Source organism: Silurus aristotelis (assembly GCF_946808225.1).
Source record: "Silurus aristotelis genome assembly, chromosome: 17".
Taxonomy (NCBI): Eukaryota; Metazoa; Chordata; class Actinopteri; order Siluriformes; family Siluridae; genus Silurus; species Silurus aristotelis.
In genome coordinates, this window is record NC_139590.1 from 13,923,279 (window position 1) to 13,950,405 (window position 27,127).

The 27,127-nt window shown below is 38.5% G+C and overlaps 1 protein-coding gene across 1 annotated transcript in view; it reads left to right on the forward strand.

Annotated features, from left to right (window-relative positions):
- The window catches only part of nfixb (nuclear factor I/Xb), a gene marked incomplete at its 5' end in the record, with an annotated part of 134,724 nt that overhangs the window by 6,700 nt on the left and 100,897 nt on the right, over nt 1-27,127 (forward strand). Inside the window, 1 exon segment of the mRNA XM_083566014.1 lies at nt 12,210-12,293. Within this exon segment, the coding sequence (XP_083422140.1) occupies nt 12,210-12,293 (84 nt within the window).

The following is a 27,127-nucleotide window of genomic DNA, read 5'->3' on the forward strand; positions in this document are numbered from 1 at the left end:
TTTCCCCTGAAGATCAGCAGACTAATATAATGTGCTTATCAGTGTATTATTCGGTGTGTGATTGATTTACTCCGTTTATTCTAATAAAGGGAATTTTGTGAGCTTTCTGTGTGTTGCAATTGAACTCAACACGGATTTGAAGCTGTTGAATGATAAAGGAAACATTTTCTCCAAGCAAAGTGACATGTGGTCCAAATGCGGCCTTTAAAGAGTTTGATAATCATTCTAATAAAAGTGTAACTGAAAGATTCAGGAAATCACTTACTGTGTATTGCACACTGCATATGGTTTCAGACATTTATTCTCCTAATTGGATTAACGAATTGAGACCGTCGGTTTAAAGCTTGATTTGATTGTGTTCGTTTTTAAAGTATTGCCCCTACAGCCGCTGAACATAATACATTTAGAGACTGTGTAATAATCAACTATTAAGTTGCATTTGCATTTAATGCATTTACATTTGTATACTAACAAAAAAGTCTCAAGTCTCTTATTCTTTTTGTCATTTTTATTATGACCTTTTTAGAATATTTTCTACACATTCAAAAAAATTAATACACATATTATTCTAACGTTTTTATTTTCCAATGCTGCGTCCTCTGATCATTTTGCACAGCCCCTCTCCTACTCTCACTTTTTTTTGTTTTCAATGCTGAAGAAATCTCGAAATTGTGCTTTTTCTTTTTTCTTTACTTACTTCAGCAAATTTTCTTGCACAAATTGAGCATTTGAACAGCAGCTTTCTTTTGACCCGTGCAAACGTGTGTTTACTTTTGGTTATGCATCAACTTTCCCTTATCGACAACACTGGGTGTGTAATAATGATAATTTTTTTGTCCGCTTATGGAATTTCATTAACAAAAAAAAAAAAAACAATATGTGACTATTCATTCTATTTCGAGGTAATAAATTATATGCATGAATCTGCATGTATATTGCATGTTGTAACATGGAGTTCATACTTTAACATCTTTGTTATAACCTCAACTCCGAACCCTGCGTTTGCTGCACGCATTAGTTGCCCCCCTCTTTCTCTCTCTCTCTCTCTCTCTCTCTCTCTCTCTCTCTCTCTCTCTCTCTCTCTCTCTCTCTCTCTTTCTCTCTCTCTCTCTTTTTACCCCCCCTCTCGCTCTCGTTGTACATAGCCATTGCCGGTGAATGGTAATCCCCTGCCCTCCGTGCTTCACTCCGAGCCCGTATTTAATTCCCCTAAACCCCCCAGCTGTCGATCGGCTCACGCGCGGAACGCGACAGACTGCGAAGCCGCTCTCGGTTATTAATAATTCACCAGCTCCTGTGCGTCTCCGGGCCGCCATCACTGTTGTTACCGTGTATCGCGTTATTTAGTTGTTGCTGGGTTTGTGTGTGTGTGTGTGTGTGTGTGTGTGTGTGTGTGTGTGTGTGTGTGTGTGTGCTTCTTATTTATTTCATTTTTAGTGCAAACTGCGCTTTTCGATTGTTGAAGCACATTCGTGCGCGCGAGCGCGAGCCGGGATCAGCGCCGTTAACGCGCTGTCCAAACAGCGCGTTCGGGGAGCGCGCCGGGCGCGCGCGCCGTGATTTCTGCCACCCGACATTTCGCCGTTTCTCTCTGAACTGAAAAGCAAGAGGAGGGAAGGAAGATAGGTGTCCGGTGAAAAGGGATGGAGATCGAGCCCTGAGAGCGACAGAATCTCTCTCTCTTTTTTTCCCCTCCCAATCAGCTCAAAGCAGAAAGTTGTGGCACGCTGTTCGCACCGCTGCAAAGCACCGGACACGGACTTACCTCGCCGACATAAAGGAAACAGGACCGAGACCTAAAAAAAAAAAAAAAAAAAAAAAAAAAAAAAAATCTGGCTCGGATAAATTCCCGTGCATCCCTGTTCTTCATCCAGAGAGCGCATGTCACGTAGTACTTTGGTTTGTAAAATGTTCGGCGCCCCGCAGGTCATCCCGCAATAACGCTCCTTTCGCTTCCGGTATCACCCGAAGAAAACCGAGCCGCTCGCGCTGCCTCTCCGACACTTTTTTGGAAACTTTTTTTTTTTGTCTGAAGGAGGAAAAATGGGTCTTTGAGACTGTTGGCACTTTCCCCCGTTCCACGATGGTACGTGCTGCTGTGTAAATTAACACTTTGTTCTCTTTATTCGTGTTTTACAATGTGATGCAGAATAACGCGAAGTGATCCTCGGAGAATACTTGCTTTAAAGACACGCGCACGCGCTCTGCAGAGCTGTGCAGCAATGATCGTGTTTGTTTTTTTACATGTCAATTAGTGTGTTTGTTTGTTGACCTGCCGAGTTTAATGCCGAGTTTACTTACAGAGCGATTGAGTCTATTTTTGTTCTGAAGAAAATATTTTCTCACTTGGGATTTAAAGCGGTCAGATGTGCGACTCGAGCTCGCCTGAGTCATGGGAATGTGTGCAGGAAAGCTGGCAGTTCAAAAGAGCGCGCTGTCAGTGGCTTGGCATGCCTGGGGTTTGGTAATAATAAGTTTATCTACAAAGTAAACTGCACAGCACCCCGAGTTGTCATTGAAGACTTGTCTAACCACCAGGAAAAACAGCTTTACACTGTGGTCTTTTTACTTGATCCATTTGTGGTCTTGTTTGTTTAGCTCGATCTGTTAACCAGGATCAGATGGTTAAAAAACAGGGGCTGTAAAATAAAAAATAAATAAGGCTAAGAGCATCGTAAAATCCCAGTCTTCTTCAAGTCTGCTTATATTGTGGCTATTTGAATTGTCATGGATTTTTATTTATTTTTTCTCGATCATACAGAGTGATCTGAATGACATGCACTTGTGTATATCCTGCCATTATTTGAAACGCTCCCGCAGGGTCGAGTCTGGCGCGTGTCGGCCGCCGTAGTTGCATGTTGACGCTGCGCGCGTTCCCGAATTGTTCTTATTACGACAGCGCGAGCGCCGGTGCGTCTGTTTGAGAACAAACGTTTCTGCGTGTCACATGTCTGCACTGTCAATGTCATTACAATAAAAAAAAAAAAAAAAAAGTTTTATTTCCCTTTCTATGAATCACTCAAAACTGTTTATTGAGGGGAAATAAGTTCATACGAAAATCCAGGGCCTGATCACTCCAACTAGTGTAAAGATGCCAACAAGACTATAAAATATAGGATGTTGGCTGGACTTGAAGTTCATTCCTGCTAATTGAATTATTGTATTATAATTCTGCACACTGTGCAAAATAATAGCACTTCAGAGAACGATTAGGTATACTCTTCCCCAGACTCAACTTCAGCGAATTGCTTCCTCTGTACTGAAATATCTGAAGAGGTATCCAGATTTTGAGGGTCACCAAGCTTACCCAAGACCTATAAAAACCTTTTTTTTTTTTTTTAAGTGTGTTTCTTTCTAGCTATTCATTCTGATAGGATTGTATGAATTATTTATTATCACTGAAAACAAAACCTAAATTGTACATGCCAATGCTTCGCTGTCTTTAAATCCTAATGATTTTGAACTGACTATGTGTCATTTGGCTCTGGATCTGTCTGGAACTGTGAGGAGTGATTGCATCGCCCACATTCGACTGTGTTTACTTTTGAAATATAACCTTGAAGCTGCAGTGGACCTCCAGATGGGCCAGTATATCGACACATTAATTTAGATAATTAATTGTTTACTTGCTTTTATAAATGGCACCAGGCCAAATAGGACAATCTTAAAGGAAGTGAGGGAGTGTATTCAGTATTTGGCTGCACTTGGGATAAAAAAATAAATAAATAAATAAATAAAAATTAATAAATCAGGGACAGAGCTGCATTTAATTACTTGCTTTCAAACAACAGTCAAAACTAAAACACTTTTGATAGTTCAAAGCAGTACAGCTTACACTATTGTACTACTGGATACATGTCAGAATAAACCTAGAGTTGGCATAACGATATATTTTCATCAAACATTTGTCTACCACTTAATTTGCATCTCATCTGGGTGTGTGTGTGTGTGTGTGTGTGTGTGTGTGTGTGTGTGTGTGTGTGTGTGTGTGTGTGAGAGAGAGAGAGAGAGAGAGAGAGATCTTAAAACAGTTTGCTTAGGATTGACTTTAATATGTAGATGTTCCAGAAAAACAAAGATGGCTTTCTGCATGTAAAGTGATGCATCTAAGTTGCTTTGCTGTACATCGCAACTGATTCCAATCCGAGGTTCTGAGTTTGGCAGTGTGTTTACTTGTATCATAAACTCTTCTCCTTCTATAATGTCAGTTGTTCCTGCTATTTCTGTCTTTGCATAAATAATGCCCTCTTCTGATAACATGCTAATATCAAGGGTGTGCAAAAAGTCCCAAGATCACATTTAGCCTATAATTACTGTTTAAATAGTCACACTTCACAGCATGCTTGGTGAAATTTAGACTAAAATAATATTAAATTTATTTTTTTCAGTGAACGTCAAAATAATTAAGTGGGGACTCGGAGAGGCACGTAATTTACATACAATTTGTGGCAACATATTTTTAAATTATTATTCTGAAGTATTTTCTAATATGCAGAATATGGTGTGTTTAAAACAACAAAAACTTGCAATGTTAAAAAAGATTATAGTTTATTTCCATTAATTTATTGATTGACATTGTTACCTTAAACTAACAGGTTGCAGGGGTTGGACAGAATTTTCAAGTAGGAAAATTTTGGGATGTTTGGTCAAACATGTGTGATCATTACAGACATTTACTTTGGGATAGAGAGTGAGAGACTCTGTTTTTTTAGTGAGGTGATACTTGATGGTGTGCTGCTCTTTACCAATACGCCAGTTCAAGACTGGCAGCCATATGGAAGAGTTCCATATCCTCCAATTTGGCAAAATAGTCCTCAATTGATTTTTGCAGAAAGAACATATAAGCTTCTTGTTACAAGTCATCTTCACATTTATGACTGCATGGTTTAAGAGTAAGGTTGTCGGCTATTAGTTCTTCGCCTGACATCAATTAGTAAGTTTTCCAAATGGTTCCTCTTTCATGGGTTTAGGTTCATTGGCTGAAAGCTGGATAGGGCAATGAAGCTTTGCAATGGCATCACTTGGATCTACCATGAACCATAGATTAACAGATCAAAGATTAAATACATTCTGGGAACTTTCCTTAGACGGGATACAAGTAAATTGCAAATTTTTTGCATCAGATTAAATAGAGTGAGCAAGATTGGTAAGGAAAGATTTGTCCTGGTGTTATTGTAAAGGAATGCTCAGCCAAATGTGAGGAAATGTGAAGTGAGGTTTGAAGTTCCATTCAGAGGTCCTCTGAGGGCTCCTGTTTGAATTCAGATATTTATGTGGTGCACGGAATGATGTTTAAATCAGTGACCTAATAAGATTTCTAGATTTTTCTTCATTTGCTACAATGCCGTTACAGATCTATAATAATCTCATTCTCAAGCAAACTTGTATATATGCTAGCAAGTACAATAGGAATTTATTGAATACAAAATTATTTTAGTAAGTGCCTACCTTTAAATGCAGTTAAGGTGGAGAACAGATTAAAATGGGTGGAGCCATCACAATCTGTGGCTGTTTGAATCTTAGTTATTTACTGAATAAAAATTTTGAGTCAAAAAATTTGACTGTAAAAGCAAGAATATAAGAAAGTCTAAAAGAAAAAAATATTTCACACAGACTGAATCTTGAAATGAATACTAGTTCAATGCATTTTGATAATGATGTTATTAGAGATTATATATGACTTTTTGATTTGTAGACTATGTGTACACATTATCTCTTGAATAATTCAATAAGGTATTAAATAGGCTACAATTGGTTACCCGGTTCAAGCCCCAGTATCGCCAAGCTGCCACTCTCGGGGCCCTTGAGCAAGGCCCTTAACAATCACTATAACCTGGCTGAGCATGCGTTCTGACCCCAGCTTCCTATCACTGTTTGGATATACGAAGAAAGAATTTCACTTTGCTGTAATGTACATGTAAAAAGTATAAAAGCACTTTTCTTTTTTTTGCACTCTTTTAATTGAAAAGGTTAAACTATTTGAGTGCAAATACAACCATTTTACTTTTAGTCTACCCTTTTCTCTTTCTCAGAGTTAGCAAAAGTGTACTTCTTGTCAAGTCCCTAAAACAAAGTCCTAAAATGTGATTTTTCTCCTTAAGCCATAGGATCAACAGTAGAGAAAATGTGGACAGAATAGCAAAAATGAAGTACTCAGTGCATATATACTGTATATTCACACAATATCCGGAGGTAATTGTACAAAAAAATTTTTTATCATCATTAAATGAGTATCTTAAAATCTTTTTGTGTAGTGGTATAAATATTTTTTATGGTAGAACATGATTTGCAAACAGTATCCACAACTTGAAACTTGCTTTTGAGACAAAGAAAGTGAATATACCTGTATCGGGATAAAGACTTTAACCAACACTAGAGACTGAATAGAAGTGGTGAGAAGGCACCACTTGTGAGCGACGCTAGCTAAGCACAAACTCATAAGTAAAACACAACAAGGAGCAAGACCTGTGAGCAACACAAGGAAATGAAGTGGACCTGTATCCTATTGGATGTATCTTTTACACAGTATGGAATAAGGAACTGAAAGCAAAAAATATAGGTCCGGCAAAGCAGCCATCAACAGGCAGACCATGTAGTGATTGCGCAATCATAAAAAATTTTGTTAGTATACAAAAAAAATACTGTTAGAGAGCTCATAAATATATGAAAAATGATGGTCATTTAGCAACTCTAGTTGTGTAAACATGAGTAATCACATCTAGAAAATCATCTGTTGCAGTTTATCCAATAACATGCATTAGTGTAAATCATTTAAATGAGGACAGCTAATATGAACAGAGCCAAGCTACAGGACTCAAGACATTAGCTCATTAAGAGGAGAGTCAAAGGCACTGTATGAACACCTGAGCATGACACCCATATGAAGGTTTTGCCCAAAGTGTTGCCACAAAGCTGAAAGCATAGAAATAGCAAGATTGTTTTGTAGGCTGTAATATTAATATTAAAATTTCCCTTCATTGGAACTAAAACACCCAAACATGACAAGCTTTTGCACATAAAGCAAGCTCTGTGAAAACCTGGTTTTCTACGTATGGAGAAACTGGAATGGTGATTGTGCCTCAGGTGTCATGTCTCACCATCAGTGCCTGAACACATCAATGCTCTTGTTGGGCCAAAATCTAGTGAGATGCCTTCCCATAAGGCCATTTGAGGCTTTTGTAACAGCAAAGGGGGATTAAATCAGTATTCAGATTTTTATCTATAAAATTTTGATCATGTAGTGTTTAGGAAGTTTTGCCAAATAACCAGGAGTTACAAAAGGGTAATAGCTCTTGATTTGCTGGTGCTGCATACTACTGGAAATACTGTGTTTGGCATAGTTTTTTGTTACATGGAAGTATCTGGGTAGTGATGTGGTTACATTTGCAAAACTGTGTTCAAACACAGCACAGTGGTTAATGTGCTGGGTTGCTGATTAGAACATCACGGGTTCAAGCCCTGGTATCGCTAAGCTGCCACTTTTGGGCCCTTGAGCAAGGCCCTTAACCCTCTGTGCTCCAGGGTGTTCCATATCAATGCTGACCCTGCGCTCTGACCCCAACTTACGAGCAAGCTGGGATACGCAAATAAAAATGTCACTGTGATCTAATGTCTATGTGAAAAATAAAGGGTATTTTTCATTTCCCTTTATCTTTATCAAAGATCAAAGGATCCAGTATACAATAAAAAGAGCTAGGTAATTGGAAATAGATAAATATTACAAAAAATACCACAAAATCCTAAATACAAAAAATGTAGAAAATATTAAGAAAATTTAAAAAAATAAATAAAATAAAACAGTGTTTGTTGAGCCTGTGCGACTTTTGGATAGTTATGTGCAAACCGGAGTGTTAATGTGCATAGTTGTGCACTGTGTAGTACAGTTTAGTACGGCTGAGGATGTACAGAACAGTGAGGAGAGTGGCTCAGAATTCTTATTAAAAGATACAAGACTATGTAAGGAGCAGAGGGAAAACAATGAGCTAGAGGAATGAATGAATGCTAAGGGTTCATGATAAGCAATAGGTTATAGAGTAAGCAAAAACCAAATATGGAAAATGAAAAGCCTGATCTATATATATATATATATATATATATATATATATATATATATATATATATATATATATATATATATATATATATCCGGTAATCATCTTGGCAATTGTTCAACTTTTAAAAAGTTTTGTACAAGGTTGAATTTTGTAACTCTTTTTTCCCCCATTACTGACATTTTTACTAGTTATTTTTGTCCATTGTGTGATTGAAGATCGCAGCTTTAAATCTTTCTTTTTTTTGCCTTATTCGCATGTTCCTTGTTTCATGCAGAGGGTGTTTAATATCACAGCCTGATGATTCATTCATGTGAGAAAAGAATGTCTGAAGAATATCCGTATTTTAAAAGATTAACCAATTTCCCATCTTCTTCATGTTATTTTAACAATTTATTTGCTCCTTTATTTTTGTCACTTAACATCACCATCTCAAAAGATATCAGCATGGCATAGGACCATTTTGATGCACTCTTTTCATGTAGCTTACCGATTTCTGTTCACACATGTCTTACCCCAGTCAATTGCATTCTCAGTGTTCCAGAGACTTCCAGAGAGTCTTGTGTGTTCCACAGTGTTCCGTGAAATGTTTTGGATATCCAGTGCAATTTTTTATTGTGCATAATACTTCATGATCGTACATTACTGCCAATACAGACCACAATGCTTATACAGATGGCAATTGTAACAGCATTCCCAGTTTTGACAGCCTTCCAAACGAACAATAAGCAGTCTCCTACTGACACCTCCTCTTTATTTGACTATTATATGCCCCACTCCGCTCATTTTTCTTTTGCCCCCTTCTCCAGAGATGTAGGTATGAAAAATCACATTTTTCCAGCATTTTTCCCTGAAGTGGCCCTGGCAAATGTTCACACGGCATGCACTTCTCCTTTTATATACCCCCAACTCTACAATTTTTAATAAACAGGTTTATCATCTCTCTCCTCCTCTTTTTGCCTTTGATATATTTGCCATATTACCTGTTAAATCTGGAGAGAGTCAATGGGCATGTAAGCATCCAGTGGATTTCCTATTCCAACCTCTCCAACTGTGCAACAAAGCACAAGAGGACCACAGTGGTGCTGATTATTTCCAACTTGATGGTGAGGTTCTGTGATGTTACGTAAAAAAAATAAAATAATAATAATATATATAAAGGGGGAACACTGTTGTATTCGGTCTCATGGGCTGTTGTTTGTGTAGGAAGACCGATGTAGTAAAGAGATTATGAACAGATTTGTGATTTATTCAGTGCCATGACTGGGTGCCTAGTAGCAGCCATTGGAATGCATCTGTGTGGTCGTAACATGTGAATGTAGATAGGCTGTTTTTTTGTGTGTATGTATATATTATATTACAAAAAGGACTGTCATATATATTTGATACAACCCTCCATATAAATGTACAGAAGGGGAAAAAACGGGACAGTACTACAGGGAACAACATCAAATAATCAGCACCGACTTTTTAAGTGTGAAGGCAATCTAGGCCGGAAAGACAGAGAGAAAAAAACGATGTATGGCAATTCATGCAGTTAACAAATCAACCAATTATTGTAGCAGCAGCACTATACATAGAATCATGCAGCTACAGCTAATGTACAAATATCAAAATAGGGGAAAAGGTTGTATGGTGACATAATAGCATTTAGCTGACTTTTACTTCTACTACTACTACTAGTAATGATGATGATGATGATAATGATTAATTTTATTAGTAGTAGTATTATATGATGGCAAACACCTTCTGTATGGCTACATCTTTCAAGTTATTAGTTTGTTTTGACTAACAACACATATGTGGTACTTTAAAATAAAGTAAGTGAATTTACATAGACATATGCATAATACATCATTACAGTGTAAAATGCTTATTCGGTTGCTACAGAAGTTGAAAGTCAGACAACAATGTGTAAGGAATGTGCAGTTTGGGAAAAAACAAAGATAATAATTCCAGGGTGAGGAACAAACAACCCATAATTATAAACGTAGCATTTTCATTTCTAAAATAGATAAAGCATCAGACAATAAACAAAGCAAATTCTCACTTAAGTGTGGACGAATTCTATTGTCAACCATCTATTTACTGTTGTGTTGCACAGTGATGCAGTTATACATAAATGCATCAAAAGCACCCACAAACCAAGACTTTAAAATATGCAGCGGGTGATGACAAAGGCATGACAGCTGGCAGGTATTTACTTTGTGATCTGATTAATTTAGCTTTTTCTATTAATATTTTTGAAATAGGTTCTTTAGCTTCAGAAGCATATCTGTATTGATTTTTTATGTTTGCATGCACTACTTATTAGCATTGTATGAAGTAAGAAGCACACACCTATATGGATTACCAGCAATTCCGGATTATCAAAGTACTGTATTTCTTTTGTTTGTTTACTGTTTTTTTTGTTTGTCTGTGGACAGTCATGTGCTATGTCAAATTCTTGGATGTTTACGTAGCAATCTTACTTTTCAGTAACGCTCTCTTTTTTCTATTAAAACACTTCCCTACAGTCTTGTACTATAAATGGATATTTTAAAATATTTGAATATTTAAATCTTTAATTGAATAAAGATTAATACAGTCATCCTTTTTAATGTCTGGTATATTTCATTGGCGGATCAGTGTCCGAATGCACCAACATTGAAAAGATCCACACTGTTGGTGTGCATATTGAGTAATTCTTATTAGCTATACTCAATAAAAATACATTTTTGATAAATAATTATAATCCCCTCAAAAATCTATTCTTAATTTTGTCTTGTATACTGATTGAAGGAAAAATATCATGTGCAATTGTGTAATTTAATTTATAGATTGTGATTGTTGCTGTATGATGGTGATATAGACGGTGTTGGTTACATGGAAATGCTTATAGAATTGTTAATTAATCATCTACTCCATGTTGTCTGTTATGACTGCGAAGATATGCCTGAATTAGCGAAGAAATCTATACTTCCACAAAAGTGTATGGATTGATCCTGGATTGATGGATTGAGAAGTACTTGAGTGCTATAATGTAGAAGTGCAGTTTAATCAGCTTGCCTTTGAATGCATATTTAGACATTCATAGCTCTGTAGAGGCCTGAGAGAGTGAAAGGGAAAGTGCCTGTAACCACTCATTGCTGTGGATATGAATAGCTTGTGTTGCAGCCACAGCTCGGTTAGCCAGTGTCTGGGACTTATTATAGTGCAGTGTGTGTGTGTGTGTGTGTGTGTGTGTGTGTGTGTGTGTGTGTGTGTGTGTGTGTGTGTGTGTCTGCATGCATGTCTGTTATTTTAATGCTATATCTACATATTTACATGTGTGCCCTAAACATTTCTATATGCGTTCATTCAACTTTGATGCACATTTGATTGGTTAAATTCAGTGATTTTTTGGCGTTGAGCTAAAGCTGAGTTGCGTCAGAGATCCTGTATAATGAAATAAGTATGGGTGTGTGCTTACACACAATTCTGTGTACTTCTGTGGGACAATTTTTCTTGCTATACACACTGATCATATAACAGTTTAATTCAACGGGCCAAATCTTGAGACTCACTGCTAGTTGCAGACATGCCATATAGCCTGGCTTTATTCCATGCTTTTCTCTGTGATTTACCATAATTCTACTAATGGCTAAAATGGGAAAGGAGAGCGTATTCAGACCTTGGTCCCAGCAAGGCTCTTCCCCAGCATACAAATGAACTGGCATGAATGGGATCAACACTCAGCGAAAACAAACCACCTTGACGGTCGATTAGGAAGAAAGGGCCCGCTGTGTGAGTGCTGGGGTGCCCAATAAGTCACAGACATACTGGAAAGTCAGCAGGTGTGGACCGGGACCAGTCGGGCTCTCTGGGCCGGCTGAGTGTGGCAGACACGGTGGTATTGAGGGGGCTATTTCCAAACAAACCGAGACAGACATGCACAGAAACTCACAAAAGCACCTGGGCTGTAGAGCACAAAGGCTGCTTACAGTGTGATGTCTTGTTAAAATGGGTGGTTCTATTCAGAGTGGCTGTTTAAACGCAGAGAAATCATGCAGGAAGTGTTTTCGCTGGTAACTGCAGGATAATTAGAAAGACAGCAGAAAAAAATAGTGTTTTTGTTCCTTAAAACCATAATCATATTCGAGATAATGTGTTATAATATATCTTTCTTTTCTGTTTCAGGCTACCGAAACATTTCTGGTGAATGAAGACCCATCCAGAGGTCCCGGGATGCCGGAATGCTTCGTTGTGTCTGATTCCTACCGGGTATGCCTCATTATTACTATTTTCCCTGTTACTGAAATTCTTATTATCCCTATTGTTGTTATTATTGATTTGTTATTTGTGTCAGCTGTAATTACAGTGACGGACAGTGCACTTTTATACTCTTGTTAATTGCGCCACAATCATAATGTCATTCACAGCTCTCCTCAGCTGCAAGCCATTACCGTCATTATTTCCACACTCACTTTCAGGGAGGGAAAAAAAGAAACCTTACAACTCCGCCGAAGCCTTGCTCTCTCGTGGGAATGAAAATTATAACGATAATGTGCAGCGCACTTGTATAAAATGAGAAGCCCACAGTGAGAGAGGGGAGGGAATGAGAGGCAAGGGGCTTCTAAAAACTACTACATACAGCCGAAAAGAACAGCGCTTCGCTTTTAAAAATTCCGCACTGCAAGCTCATTTGGATTTACAGCAATGAGAGTCAAATAAAATGGCCATAAAAATAGGAGGATGGTATAAAGAGATGGAGGGAAGGAGGGATAGTGCTAGGAGCCTGCGGATGACTGAAAATGAGATTGTTAATGAGCTGGGAGCTGGTTTTCAACTCTTTGTTTCTTTTTGTTTCCAGCAGGCAGCTTTTGCCAAGTTTCTCAAAGAAAATCTGGCTTGCTCCAACGTATCAAATGTCTCGAGGTGCAGAGACAAGCTGAAAATGGAGGGAAAACAGGAAAACATGATTGGTAGAAAAAAATGGGAAGAGGTGGGGCATTTCAAAGTGATATAAGATATCAAGAGGTATCCATGAGCTTGCTGACACTGAGAAAATTTGTGACAGTTTTGATTCCCGCCAAAGATCTAAAGCTTCCTAATTCTGATCTCTTCACTATATTACACATTTATCACAACTTTTAACAGTCCGACAAGCCCTTTAAAAGAAAACTATAAAAATTGGCCTATTTTTCTCAACTCACCAGGAGTGTGCAAGATGAATTGTAATATTTAATGTGCAGGGTTTAACTGTAATTCAGTAAATGTAACACCTTGCAGATGCTGGCTGCAACGTGCACATAACTGCTGTGCAATCAAACAACATGTGCATTTTAGCCTCGTAAGAAAGATGGCTGACTGCTCCTAATCGAGGCCCGGCATATGGTTTAGCCATGTGTTAGTAAACGAGCGTTTCATTCTCTCTGACCACTAAACATTGGGCTCATTTAGGGAGTGATGCTACATGAGCGCTCGTAAGTGTTGGGTGAAGTGAAGGAAAATCGTCTTTCTTAATCTCCCTCAGCCTGGTTTTGTTTTTTGCCACAAAAACGCCTCGTTATTTAGAAGTGGCAAAAGAAATGATACTTTCCCACGGTCTCAAGTGAGTTTTAGAACATCTCCGCGCTTCGAGATGGTTATCCGCAATAAAACACATGCCCTATTTAGGGCCACTGATGTGCGCAATCTCAAGGGTCAAGCATGGTCACTGTTTATGCCAGTGACCGCGCACCAATACCGACTTTAAATCAAGTACACTATCTACAGCTGATGTGGCTTGGCCTAACCCATGCCACACACACAAAACAGTCACACACCCCTCTTGCTTTCTACTGCCGTTGACCGGCTGCTCCTAACATCGTTCCCTCTCTCCTTTGGCTGTGTGCGGTAATTGGCCACACAGCGCTGGCGTTGCTTGTTGTTTCCCCTGCAGTGGCTTGTGGTGGTGCTGTGCAGGCAGCAGGCCTCATAAATCCCGAGGCCTCGGCTGTCAGTTCCAAACTTCAGCTCTGCTTCCCCACAATGACTTCACCCCCTCCAAGCCTCCCCACCCAGGCACAGCCTCCACAACTCCGGTTTCTTTCCCCTTTAGTGCCTGTTTTAATATCTACTGCATGGCGCAAAGCGTAGTTTTGGATTTTAGATGCATTCGTTACTATTATTAGTGCACACCTGACGTATTTTGGCTGATAAAATTGTGCATTTCTACAGTATGATTGTATGACATACCCTTGCATCTCATTTGCATTCTTTTCAACAAATAGTACATCGCATCAAGGCATATATGCAACTTGCTTGTATTTATTTTTCCTATTATACACATATGTTTGATTCCAATGACCTTTTTTATATCCTATAATTTAATATGTTCAAAAAGTATATAAATTTAGGACAGTAAGCAGTAAAGCAACTTTTATTTGATTGAGATTTAAACGATCAAAAGATGCTATGATGACTTTTTTACCTTACTTGCTTTAAAACAAATAATATTAACAAATCAGTAATGTACATCGATCTAAAATTATGTAAAATTAAACAGTAGTCCACAATATGGTTGCCAGTTTGCTGACCAGTTTTACACTTTTTTCTCCCTCATTGTAAATTAAACACCACACAATATGACACAGGGAGCATAAAATTAAATGAGATCAATTTGGACAGCTTTTTAAACGCCTCGGATGTCACGTGAATGGAAATATAGAGCTAAAAATGCTTACACGTTGTATTAAATGCCAATTTATTTTATGCATGCTATAGTCTAGAACCATGTTCTGTTTTTCTTTCTTTCTTTCTTTCTTTCTTTCTTTCTTTCTTTCTTTCTTTCTTTCTTTCTTTCTTTCTTTCTACATTTGTCGTTACTGTTTATTATTGAGTTTGTATGATTATTAAACTTTTTGCCTGGTCACGTTAAACTGAACAGATTGGAATATATTCCTGAAAACAAGCAGATTAAAATAATGTCAATTTGGCAAAACAACGAGACAGTTTGAATACAAATCGCTCAAGAAATAAAAAGTTATATAGACATGAAACCCTCAGCTGCCTCCAACATATATCCAGGACATCATTGTGCATATGTAGATAATGAGATATCTGAATAGATGGATTATGTTCCTTCAGCTCTGTTTAGAGTGAAATGTGGCTGCAAAATGCTCGAGAACTTTCCCTTTATGAAGGTATCATTTCAGCTCCCCCCCCCCCCCCCTTCCAGTTCTCCCTGTGTTTAAGCAACACGTCCGTGTGATTTATACCGAAGCTTCAGCATGGTATTTTCACATAAACCCCCCAAATACGACCTTGATTCAACCGTTTGGTGTTGGAAATCATGGGGGAGAGAGAAAAGGAGAGAGGAAGTCAGAGGAGGGAGGGAAGAAGGGAAGGAGAGAGAGAGAGAGAGAGAGAGAGAGAGAGAGAGAGAGAGAAAGGGAGGGAGGGAAGAAGGGAAGGAGGAAGGGAAGGAGGGAGGGAGAGGAAAAAGTTCCCTCTCTTCCAAACTTTAGAGTGTGCGCGCGCGCGCGCGCGCGTGTGAGTGTGTGCGTGTGCACGGTGTGTGTGTGTGTGTGTGTGTGTGTGTGTGCGCGTTTAGCTTTCACTTTGAGTCGCCTAGGCGGGGTTTTTTAGCAGTGCGGCGTGGAGGGAGCGAGGCAGCGCGGCGAACTTGCAATGCAGCGACCGCGGCCGACTGCCTTCCATCTGCAATAAGCTCCGTGAATTCCCTCTCTAACGCAATAACCATGTACTCCCCGTACTGCTTAACACAGGTAAACACCATGCTCACTCTTCTTTCATTCGCTGGCGTTTTTCTTTTGAGCTTCGAAGCTTTTTTTTTTCTTTCAAATTATTATTATTATTTTCCCGTATTTCCCCTTTCGTGCCTTTTTTTTTTTTTTTTTAAATTTGTGCGTTTCTTTTCTTATCCATTTTCACCAGCAGCGCGCGCGAGCTCGCGCGTCTGTACTGCGATTCCTACTTAAGTTTCCTACTAATAACTTTTTTGTAGGCGTTTCGCTGCAACATGGTTGTGAGAGAAAATGGCGCGTCGCTCGATTTCTATTTCATAATATTTAAAAAAAAAAAAAAAAAAAAGAAGGAGGGAGAAGAAAATGAGAAAGAGCGAGAGAACAGCCAGGCGTTAAAGTTACAGCTCTTTTTTTTGGGGGGTGTTAAGTTTAGTAAAAATAAAAAAAAAGCATAAGTATCATAAGTGTGTCAAAGGAAAACGCAACGCGCTTTGGCAGATCGCTGATCAAGTTTTTATCGTGTGTGTGTGTGTGTGTGTGTTGGATCGTAAGTCTCATAGATAACTAACTCATTGCTGATTTTTTTTTTTTTTTTTGGAACAAGCCAAAGGTCACTTCCACTGTCTTTTTTTGGCATGCAATATAATGAATGGTGCGTTGCATTTGAAGTGTTTGTAAAGTTGTGTTGTTGTTGTTGTGACATGCAGAGAATAGCTATTGTTTTGTGCGAATACATCATGAATGAACTGTTCCATGCATGAATGCATTCAGATAATATATCACTTTTGCGTGGCAGAGTTTTTGGAAGAGTTTTGAATGCATTTACAGGCAGATCGGTCAAATCTATAGTTTGATTTGGGATAAAAAAAACAATTATATATATATATATATATATATATATATATATATATATGTAAGAGCAGTAATGATCTATGTTACGTGCTGTATATAAATATGTAATATGTACTCTATGGACTAACACCTGTGTGTGTGTGTGTGTGTGTGTGTGTGTGTGTGTGTGTGTGTGTGTGTGTGTGTGTGTGTGTTTAAATCTGTTAACTTTTATATGCTGCCAGGTTCATTTTAGCTTGTTTTATTTGTGACATGAATATTTTGATGTGTGTAGCTGAATTATGAAAGCGGTACAAGTTTTTGAGCTCACCCACACCCGTGTGTGTTTTATTTTTCACTTTCACAATTGAATTCATTTCCACTTCAATATAAAGGAAATGAGTTCTACGCACACAATATAAATAAGACGCAAGAATTGTTGATAAAGACAAGCACTTGGTCATCGACAGCGTGTTTTAATAATAGCACTAAGGGCCTGGATAGACAGTTATCAGTTTGTTTAATTCTTACCACAGGACTGGTCGAAGGACCAGGTTTCTACTTCAGATCAGTCATTTTAATGGCATTTTGCAAAATGATTTCTGTTCTTTGCATAATGTTTTATGCTCAGGAAGGCGCTATACAAAATGATCTTAAAACTAGATTTATTATTATAGCAGCATCAACTTCAGGTTTATTGGCTATGCTTTCCTTCATTACAAACTCTGATGCGAGGCCATTTCCTTTGCATTAAAAACATAAAAAAAACACAGCATATATGTACATTCGCCCTCTTTTGTAAGGTTTATACACAAATGTATTTTAGTATGCTTATTGTGCTTGTGTGTAGAATGGTCTGATTCAGAGTTGTGATTGTGAATTTTCGAGGCAAGTGTGTGTGGGGAAGACACCTAAGGTTTACACGTGGACAAACGACAAACTGTCTGTTTTGCCACATATATCCACCGCAACGTCTTCTTTTCTGTCAAACAGCAAGCGAGTGTTTTTTTTCTTTGTCAACTTTTCTAAACACTCTTGTACACTTTGTCTGAGTTTTGTCCTGAAATAGTACGGTGTGCTCATGTGTTAGGTTCCTGTCTAACTCAAATGGTTGTACTTGTATTTAACTGTTCTGCTTGCATTTGTCAGAGCTGCAGCACTTTTTTTTTATTTAATTTTTTTACTGCACAGCATGTGGGACAAATAGCTGGCTTTCGGCACATGCACGACCGTTTTATGAAGATTTACAGCAGAAATGTAGGTCATTTCTGGAGACGCTGGTTTTTATTCATGCAACGGCGGACAGTCGCGTCCATTGATGTGTAATTTATTCCTGATTTTACAGTGGTTTTATTAAAACAGTTTTGCTCACATGCCTCTGTTCCCGGTTCATTTGGTAAGCAGGCTGTGGTCTGGTTTCCATTTCCAATACTTAGAACAATAGTTAGCATACCAATTGAGTGAAACAGTATAATTCAGCAGTGAATAAATTTCTTTCTTCCGTGGCCACGATCAGCTGAAATGACAGTTGGTGCAGAGGTAATTGAATAGAGTGTTTATTATGTATAGGTAGATAAGATTTGCACATTTTTTTCATTCAGATGAACCAGGCACAGGCTGGACATTTAGTACACCTTTCATTTCGTGAGTTTTTCTAGCTTTGGTTTTGTTTCTATAAGCGGATCAGGGCAGATTTATCTCCTTTGCCTAAAATCCACATATTTACCAGCTTATGTTTCATTGAACCCTTTAGTTCCTTCGCTCCAGGTGAAACGGCATTAGTGAGTAAAATGTAACTGGAAAAATAAATATATAATATTATAACATTACCAAATGGCCTCCGGCTTCTCCTGTACTTGGACCAAGAATTCTTTTTTTTTTTTTTTTAAAAAAGGATGTAGAGAAAACTGCTGTGCATGCAAGTTTTTTTTTTTTTTTTTATATATATATATTTCTTTTTCTCCCCACGCTCCTTTAACATTTTATTTTGTAGCCTCGAGCTTTACTCAGTGCAGTGCAATGCAAGCTTTATGTAAAGTCTCTTGAATTAATAAATGTCCATCATTAACACTACACATCATCATTATAGCGGAACGCGGCCACGCTGCAGTCTGAAGGCGTTATAGCGCGCGCGCTCTTTTTCCATTAATTATATAACAGTAATTGCTAACAGAAGCGGCGGCCAGAACGCGCACGTGCTGCACACACGCACTTCTGAAGGCATCACTAAGCCACAAAGAATTTCTGAAGTGTCACTAAACTTTGCATCAGCGTGCGTGCGTGCATGTGTGCGTGCGTGCGTGTGTGCGTGTGTATGCACGCTTTTCCCCCTACAGCAGAAAGCGCTCGCGACTGTCCGGCTCTGCTTGTGGACTTTCAGATGCTTCGCGATTTGAAGGCTTGCTTAACAACAACAACAATAATAATAATAATAATAATAATAATAATAATAATTTAATAAATCGGATCTGTAAAAAGGCAGAGATGACCGGGAGTAAACAGAGGAATGAATAATAGGACGGGATAAAAGCTTTTCTGGACTGCGGCGCGAGCGGGATTGCGGGGGATCGGCGCGTGATGGAGATTAGGAAATGCCACAATTCACAACTATGCACTCTGAGTGGTTAGATGAGAGATGAACTTCCGTCTGCGAGTGCTGGAACATATCTGAAAATGACACACACACACAAAATAAATTGCAACCAAAGTAAACAAAAGATCCATTGTAGCTTCATCGTAGACTTATTTTAATTTTAAGACTAATTGCAATCTCCTGTTTATTTCCAGCAATTTTGCAAACGTCTTTTATATAATCTACTGGTATACAATTGTACTAAATATAATAAATAAGAAAGCTCGATATATTTCCATTACGCATTAATTAAACATTTGGAGGCTCTTGATACTTTCAAAAAGGGAGACATAACTAAACAGATAGATTCAAACAAAAAATAAACAGATGAATAAAGATCATTAACTGATTTTTTTTTTTTTTAAGAGAATTTATATCTTTCCTATTAAAAGAACTTTGGCATTTATTTCGGATTCAAATAAGGTTGCTCTGATAAATACCAAAGGAAAGCATTTTGATTTCTCTGTTCAATTACTTTATTCATACTTAAGTTTTTATATTAATATTAAGAGTTTCAATTTATTTAGATATAAAGGTTTTAATTTATTTTTTGCCTAGGAGTATTTTAGTGTCCATATAATTACTGTAGTATATGTAGGAGTTTCAGCAAAAGGGAAACCTGTCTTGGTCAAATTATTTAGATCTGCTCACACAACTAAATTATTATATTTAATGCATAATACAATTAATCCATAATATATAATAGTATTGAAAACTCTGTTTTTACTCAAATTTGAAACAAAATCTTTTTCAAAAGTGTCTGAGCTGAAGATTTTTGGTGAAATTGCTGGGGTTGAACTTCACTTTTCTTTGGAATATGAATGTCTTTCTTTCTTTCTTTCTTTCTTTCTTTCTTTCTTTCTTTCTTTCTTTCTTTCTTTCTTTCTTACATATATATACACACACACACACACACACACACACACACACACACACACACACACTATCAAACGAGTCTAACATATGATGTCCACCACAAAAAAAAAAAAAAAAGGCATCAGGAATTTTGTAGTAACTTTTTCTGCTACCTTGGCTTTAAATGATTAGACTACATTTGTGTGCCAGTGCTATTTAAGTTGGTTTAAAAGGGCACAGCATGCTTATGTTCCTGTTCAAACGAACATTCTGTACATAGCATCTCTAAAGTGACGACAATTTGTAAACATTCCTATTGAGGACACACTTAAATAACATTACTCTAATTAAAATGATCATTTACAATTTCTTTGTTCTATGAGCTTCCACATAATATGCATTTCTTTGATTTTTTTTTATTTTTTTGTTTTGTTTTGTTTGGTTTTCAACCAGGGAGCCCATTTTCATCTCAGCGGAATGGTTTATAGATTCATTTATCCAGTACCTGGTGGTGATGTTGCTGATGAACGATACACTGCGCTTTAAATGGATATTTTTGTCTGTGGTCGTCCAACTCCTAGAGACTTCCTCTGAAAACTACATTTAGTCAAATTTGCTGAGGTGAATGTTAAATCCATCTACAGCTTGCCTGCTTGCTCGCTCTCACTTCCCAGGCCTGGAAAATGATTTGAAACAGCTGTTCAGGGGATTAAAATCTGATGAAACCACGCTCTGAACAAACAGAATTGTTGGACATTTTCGAATTAAAGTCACAAACACATACACACATATACAGCACAGTGCGCTTGTAAATTCACAAATATTGCTTTGTAAACATCTCACTTATTCACTTATTTGGCGCTTTTTAGTTCTTCTTGTGCATACAGGCACAAAGGCAAAGCAGCAAACGAGTGTCGTAATGCAGATTAGGTCCATGTGGAGTTATCACTGGATTAATCAGCATTGCAGTTTCCTTCTTCCTTTTTGACTTGAACAGCTATTTATCTTTGAGCAGGGTTTTTATCCCAAAACTGGGAATCCTTTGACTGATTAGTACATGGTAGCAAATTTTTAAACAGAAAGAAAACCACATACTCTAAATTTCATAAGGAACAAAGTCTATAAGGTTTAATGCAGGACCAATATCCATGCTAATAATAATACCTACAATATCACACTGTTTCATAACCATTTTCCCCATAACTAAAATGTAAAGCTGATTTAAAAAAAAGAAAATGTTCTGCTTGCCAAAAAGCACACAACATTATGCTTGTATGTGAATTGCTGACAGGTATTAGACTTTAACAGAATTTGGCAGTACTAACTTCAGCTCGTTGCTGTAAAGGGACTAACGGACGGCTATAATGGCAGTTGTGCAACGGGACACTGTGTTCCTTTTACTTATTCATTCCTCTCGAGCCCCTGTTGTCTCCTCCACCGAATGGCTTCTCCTCCTGCTCACTTTTTTCGCAGATTATTAACGACAACATCGGAGGTATTCTGCTGCTCCTGGTCTCGAAACGACCAGCTATTTTAGACGATGGCTGTTCATTTCGAATCGTTCGATTCAAATAAATCATTAACTCACTTTATTTGCTTTTAGTACACGAGAAGATGGTTCAATTTACATTTTAAATGTACATATCTAAAGGGACATTTATAGCGAGCTAAACAAGATTAAATTTTTATTGGGTAATAAATCCAGAAGACCCTTTGTTGTTTGTTTGTCAGTGTGCCGGTTGCATGAACTGTGTGGCCTAAATTTGGCAGTATGGTGTTGGCTGAAGGGAATTAAAGAGCAGGATTATAGACTATTTAGTGTTTTTCTCTCAAGCTTTATGCAGAGAGGCCGAATCGATCGCTTCTTATTCTCTATCTGCACAGCTGTCCCAGTATCCGTGGAGAATGGATTCCTGCTGCTATTGCCATGGGAGTCTCCAGCCAAGAAGAATAGGAGGATATCCAGTGTGTGTGTGTGTGTGTGTGTGTGTGTGTGTGTGTGTGTGTGTGTGTGTGTGTGTGTGTGTGTGTGTGTTCGTATCCTCCTCCCTTCCCCTTCGCTCATGTCACTCCTGGCACGGATTAGGCCTTGGCAGAGCCCTGGCAGTGCCCGTAGCTCCTCTGCGGCTCTGCGGTTGCTGATATGTTGTGCTGTTGCCATGGTTATGGAACACACACTCGAACACAAGCGCAAATTACATAATTGAGGCTGCATATACATAAGCCACAGAACGTATTTTTTTCCCTCTTTTTTGGATGGAAAGCAAGTAAACGATCGGAGCTGATCAGAACCGAGATCTGTGGGAAAACAGAGAAGGCCTCTTATAATAGCGCAGACCAAGCGGCGTCTCATTGCATCTGTTTGATAAAATGGTAAGGGCCTTCGGTAAAGTCAGATGAGGCCTCGTACGATGTATTTAATCTGGTTAGCCATCGTTTCGAATGCTGCAAGGTCTAGAGGCCTGTTTTTAATGCTTTTTTACTGTTTGGTCAGGTTTGTTAGTTTTCTTCGGTGAACGAGGAGGATCTCTCCGGCGGAGGGTGTGGACATTTACACCGGGTGGCTTTGCCAGGCTTGGCGTTGCTTTGGCGGCGCATCACTGTGTTGCTAGGCAGTTTTTCCGGCTCTGGCTTCCTGCTTTATTGGTTCTGTCTTTGTCGGTGTAGATTGGTTTCTATAATTTACTAGCTACAGCTGTACATTCACCATGGACCCAAATGGATTTGCGGGTTGTTTGTAACAGGAATGAAATCTGTTTACTAAGAATAGTACACTTTGTACTTTTTCTTATACGACTATGTGGAAATTTTGGCATCAATAGACACAATGGCTATAAATACTTGCAGTATATTTGAATTGGACCGATCTTAATATGAGAGACCTCACACTCAGAGACCCGTGTAAGTGTAAAAATGACAGAAAAAACGCACACTTTGTCCCTCCTCATCGTAATCCCTCCTCATCGTAATTAACTGACTTTTTTTTAAATCTTCTACCATCATGCATAATGCATTTACGCAAACACACACACACACACACACACACACACACACACACACACACACACACACACACACACTCTCACCTCTCACACCTGCACACACTTAAGCACACGGGACGCAGGTGTGCATTCTTGACTCATCTGTGTCTATCTGGTGGCGATTGGAGACTTCACACCTCCTCACACTGCACTGTGTGGGGAGGTGTGTAGGAGAGAATTTTACTGAAAGACAGCAGTAATATTGCCAGCCTGCCATGTGTGCCTTGGCCTCAGCTGACTTTCAACCCCTACACCGAATCACTCTGATCCATGCAACCTGTCTTCATGTCCAAACGCATTGAATTAGTATGTTTTCCCAATGCCCATGCTTGCATCCTTAATTAGGTCTCTGCGCCAGCACGGTAACATCGGAATACTCTGCGCGCGATTGGTATTGGCCAGAGATGACATGAGTTCTAATTGGTAAGTCCAACATTAATCCTGGTACACTTATTATATACACATCCTGTTATGACGCATTTTCTTTTTATGTAAATAACAATGCATGACACACTGTTAGGGTTAGCTAAGAACTATTAATGAGTGCTCTGGACTCTCTGAAGCAAATCTCAGCCTGCATTATTGAGCCAGAAAACCTCAGTGACCATGACAGGAAGTTGTATATTTTAATTTTTCACTCTAAAGTGTTTATCCAGATATCCAGTGAGAGCCGCAGAGAGCGAGAGAGGAAAAAAAGAATGAGTGTTTGGTGTGTCAGACAGTTTAGGAGCTAAACACAAGCTGACACGTGCATTTTGCCAGCCATTGTAAATGTTATACAGGTTTTTAAAAAAAAAATTCAACACAGGTTAAGAGTTGTCCAGGTAATTTCTGGTGTTATGGCCTGGTTTACATAGCCGACGATAAAGCATGCTATTCCTACATTATTGAGAGAAAAGCATGACCCCTTTTCTCATCCGTAGTCTTTCTTTCTTTCTTTGTGCAAGCAGGAAGTTGGTCCAGAGCCAGCAGTGGAAATCTATACTCTGTTGCATAATATAGCATATCTTTACCTAACATGAACCTAGGGGAGACTCTGCAGCTGTGAGCAAACAGAGAGTGAGAGAGAGAGAGAGAGAGAGAGAGAGAGAGAGAGAGAGAGAGAGACAGTGAGAGAGGGAGAGAGAGAACAAGGGAGTGTGTGTGTGTGTGTGTGTGTGTGTGTGTGTGTGTGTGTGTGTGTGTGTGTGTGTGAGGGAGAGAGATTCCTGTGAGTGTTTGCTGGCTATGGTTTCAGGCCACAGGCTGTAGGCTTTTTCTAGACAGATCCAGTGTAGTGTGACACATTGCAGGGCAGAGATCGCTTTCTGTCTCTTACTGTTCAATAGTTCAGCAGCTCAGACAAGCATTTTTATTCTTCTGCATTTTCTTCAATTGTATGCAATAAAATAAACAGAGATGCAGATATTTTTCTTTAATTAATACTTTTTCTATACTAAAAGCTGACAGACATGTTTTCCACAGATTTTATACGTGTGTATGTGTGTATATAAATGATTAGGTTAGGGGACTGATCCCGATTATAAATCATAAATGTATTAGCAAGCCAACTGAATAAGTTCAAGCTCCACTTGGATTTGGTTGGTAAGCATTTGCTATGTAATAAATGTACCACCAGCTATTGAGCTGGTAAGATTTGATTGATTTATACATAATCTCATGCATGCACAAAAATGATTCTGCCCACTGTTGAGCCAGATTGTGCCTCGGTCACACTCAAAATTCTCCAAAAACATCCAAAAAAATGTTTTCCCCACATGTCAAGGATAACGTTTTGCCTTACCATGCGACAATACAACCGTAATTTATATTTTCATCTCACTGCAAGTGTAATTACAAAAGAAATTAGATTTACAAAGTAATTATTTGGCTTGATATTTCTGTATTTTCAGATATACATACAAAATCTGTGCAAATTTTGGAAACCCAGTAACGTTTTACTGATTATTTAAGTCAGAGGGTTATGACAAATTTTTACAATTTTTCTAATTGTATTTTTAATATGTTTAATCTATTACAATGAACCTTAATCAGAGAAGGCACAGCCTTGATGCAAACTTAAACCATACAGGTTTCACGTTCTTTATGACATCATCTTAAGGGGATTAGCATCTTTAATAAAGGAGTACAAAAATGGAGTGGATGAAAACAAAACCGAATTTTGATCAGAAACCCCATTTCAATACTCCTTAGTGTAGCTTAGTTATAGAGCGTTCAAACTGCCACCCCATATCGCTGACCACCTTACATACATTTAATGAACTTTTCAGGTTAGTTCTGAGTTCTGGTGTTATATATTCTTCTTATGTTCTCTGGGTTCTGCCAGTAGGTGGACTAGGAACTCTAAATTACCCCTAGGTGTGAATGTGTGTGTATGTCTGCATGGGATTGAGCCAACCACAGCTCAGACCAGGATACTGTGACTACTGAGATGAATGAATTTCGAGACCCCATTACCCATTTTGGTTTGAAATGTCAGAGAAAGAAAATGGTACCATTTAGTTGTATTGTTGTACTGTCCAGAGGTTTTTTTTTTGTGTGTTTTCCAAAGAATGGTTTTGCAGAACCTAGACATACACCATATTAATGCAGAGTGACATATATACTTTGCAAAAATGTCTAAATAAGGAGCAGACCAATTATTTTTCCCAAATCAAGCCCAAATTCTGTACGTAGGATATACACCAGCAGAGGTGACTGAGTCTCGAAGTCATTGTACATTTGTTTAGTTTTTTTTAGAATAAATTGACATAAAAAAATTGTACATGATTCACATTGAAGTTAAAGTCACATCCTCTGTATTGCCTTGTGCTCTGTAAAGCGCAGATTACGTGGCTACAGGAAGCAGCTGGGTGTGTGTTTGTCCTTAGGTATACATGCCAGGACAGTAATGCTAATTTAAGACTCCTCCAGGCTCTCCCACTTTGGTACTGACAGCAAATTTCAAGACAGAGTGGATTTCTTACAGCTCATTGAGCAGATGAGACTGCAGCCGTCGGTGATTAAATAGGGCCACGGAATCGTTTATGCAGATTTGTTATTAGTTGGATCGTAAGACTTTGCGTCTCTCTCTCTCTTACCTTACATTCAGTTTTTAAGGCCTCGTGCTGTTTTTCTCCACTTCTGTCCCGCACTATGCAGTCCAGCTGCAGAGGGCCTAACGTGCCAGATGAATATGCCTCGAATAGGAGACATATGTGAGCTGGGAATACGCACACAGCACAGGAACAAGTGGGCTTTTATAGAGCCACTTTTAAACCTCAACCAGGAGAGCAAGTGTAGCTTCAAAATCTTGCCTTCTCAAACCCTGCCTAAAGTAATGTTAAGAGACAGGACTGCATTCTTTATTCAGTTTATCCTTTTAAAAATTTGTAGTAAAAGCATATTCTTCATCTGAGCTGCTGTGTTGTTAAAACAGCTCCTCTTTATTCAACGATTGCCTTTTTTTTTTTACATTCATATTTTTTAAGGCGATCTATCCGCAAAAGGGATTTTTTTTTTCTACAAAGCTATTTCTACTCTTCTCTTTCTTTGCCCTGGGAGCAGCATCTGATTAAAACAGCCGATACAGGCGTATTATATTCCCTCAAGACTGTGAGGAATGTCAATGTATCATAGGCATAGTACACCAGTTAAGAGACACGCATTGTGCCAAGATCAGTCAATGTAGATATTGCGGGACAACTGAGAATCTCGGCCTGCCCTCAGTTCTCTCTCCCTTAGCCGATTTAAGAAGCAGTGGTCAAATCCAGAAAAAAGAGATGCCTCCCTTAAAATACATTTGTTGTGAGGCATGTCGCTAGTGGGACTTTGACTGGTACAATCCCTCCACTGTTAAAACAATGATGTGGTTGTGCTCTATAACCCAATTACGTCTCTCCAGAGCGAGAGAGAGAGAGAGAGAGAGAGAGAGAGAGAGAGAGAGAGAGAGAGAGAGACAGACTCTCTTAGTAAATCCCACAGTTAAAAATCCTGTTCTGAGAGCTTAACGTAAAAGACTTTATTCAT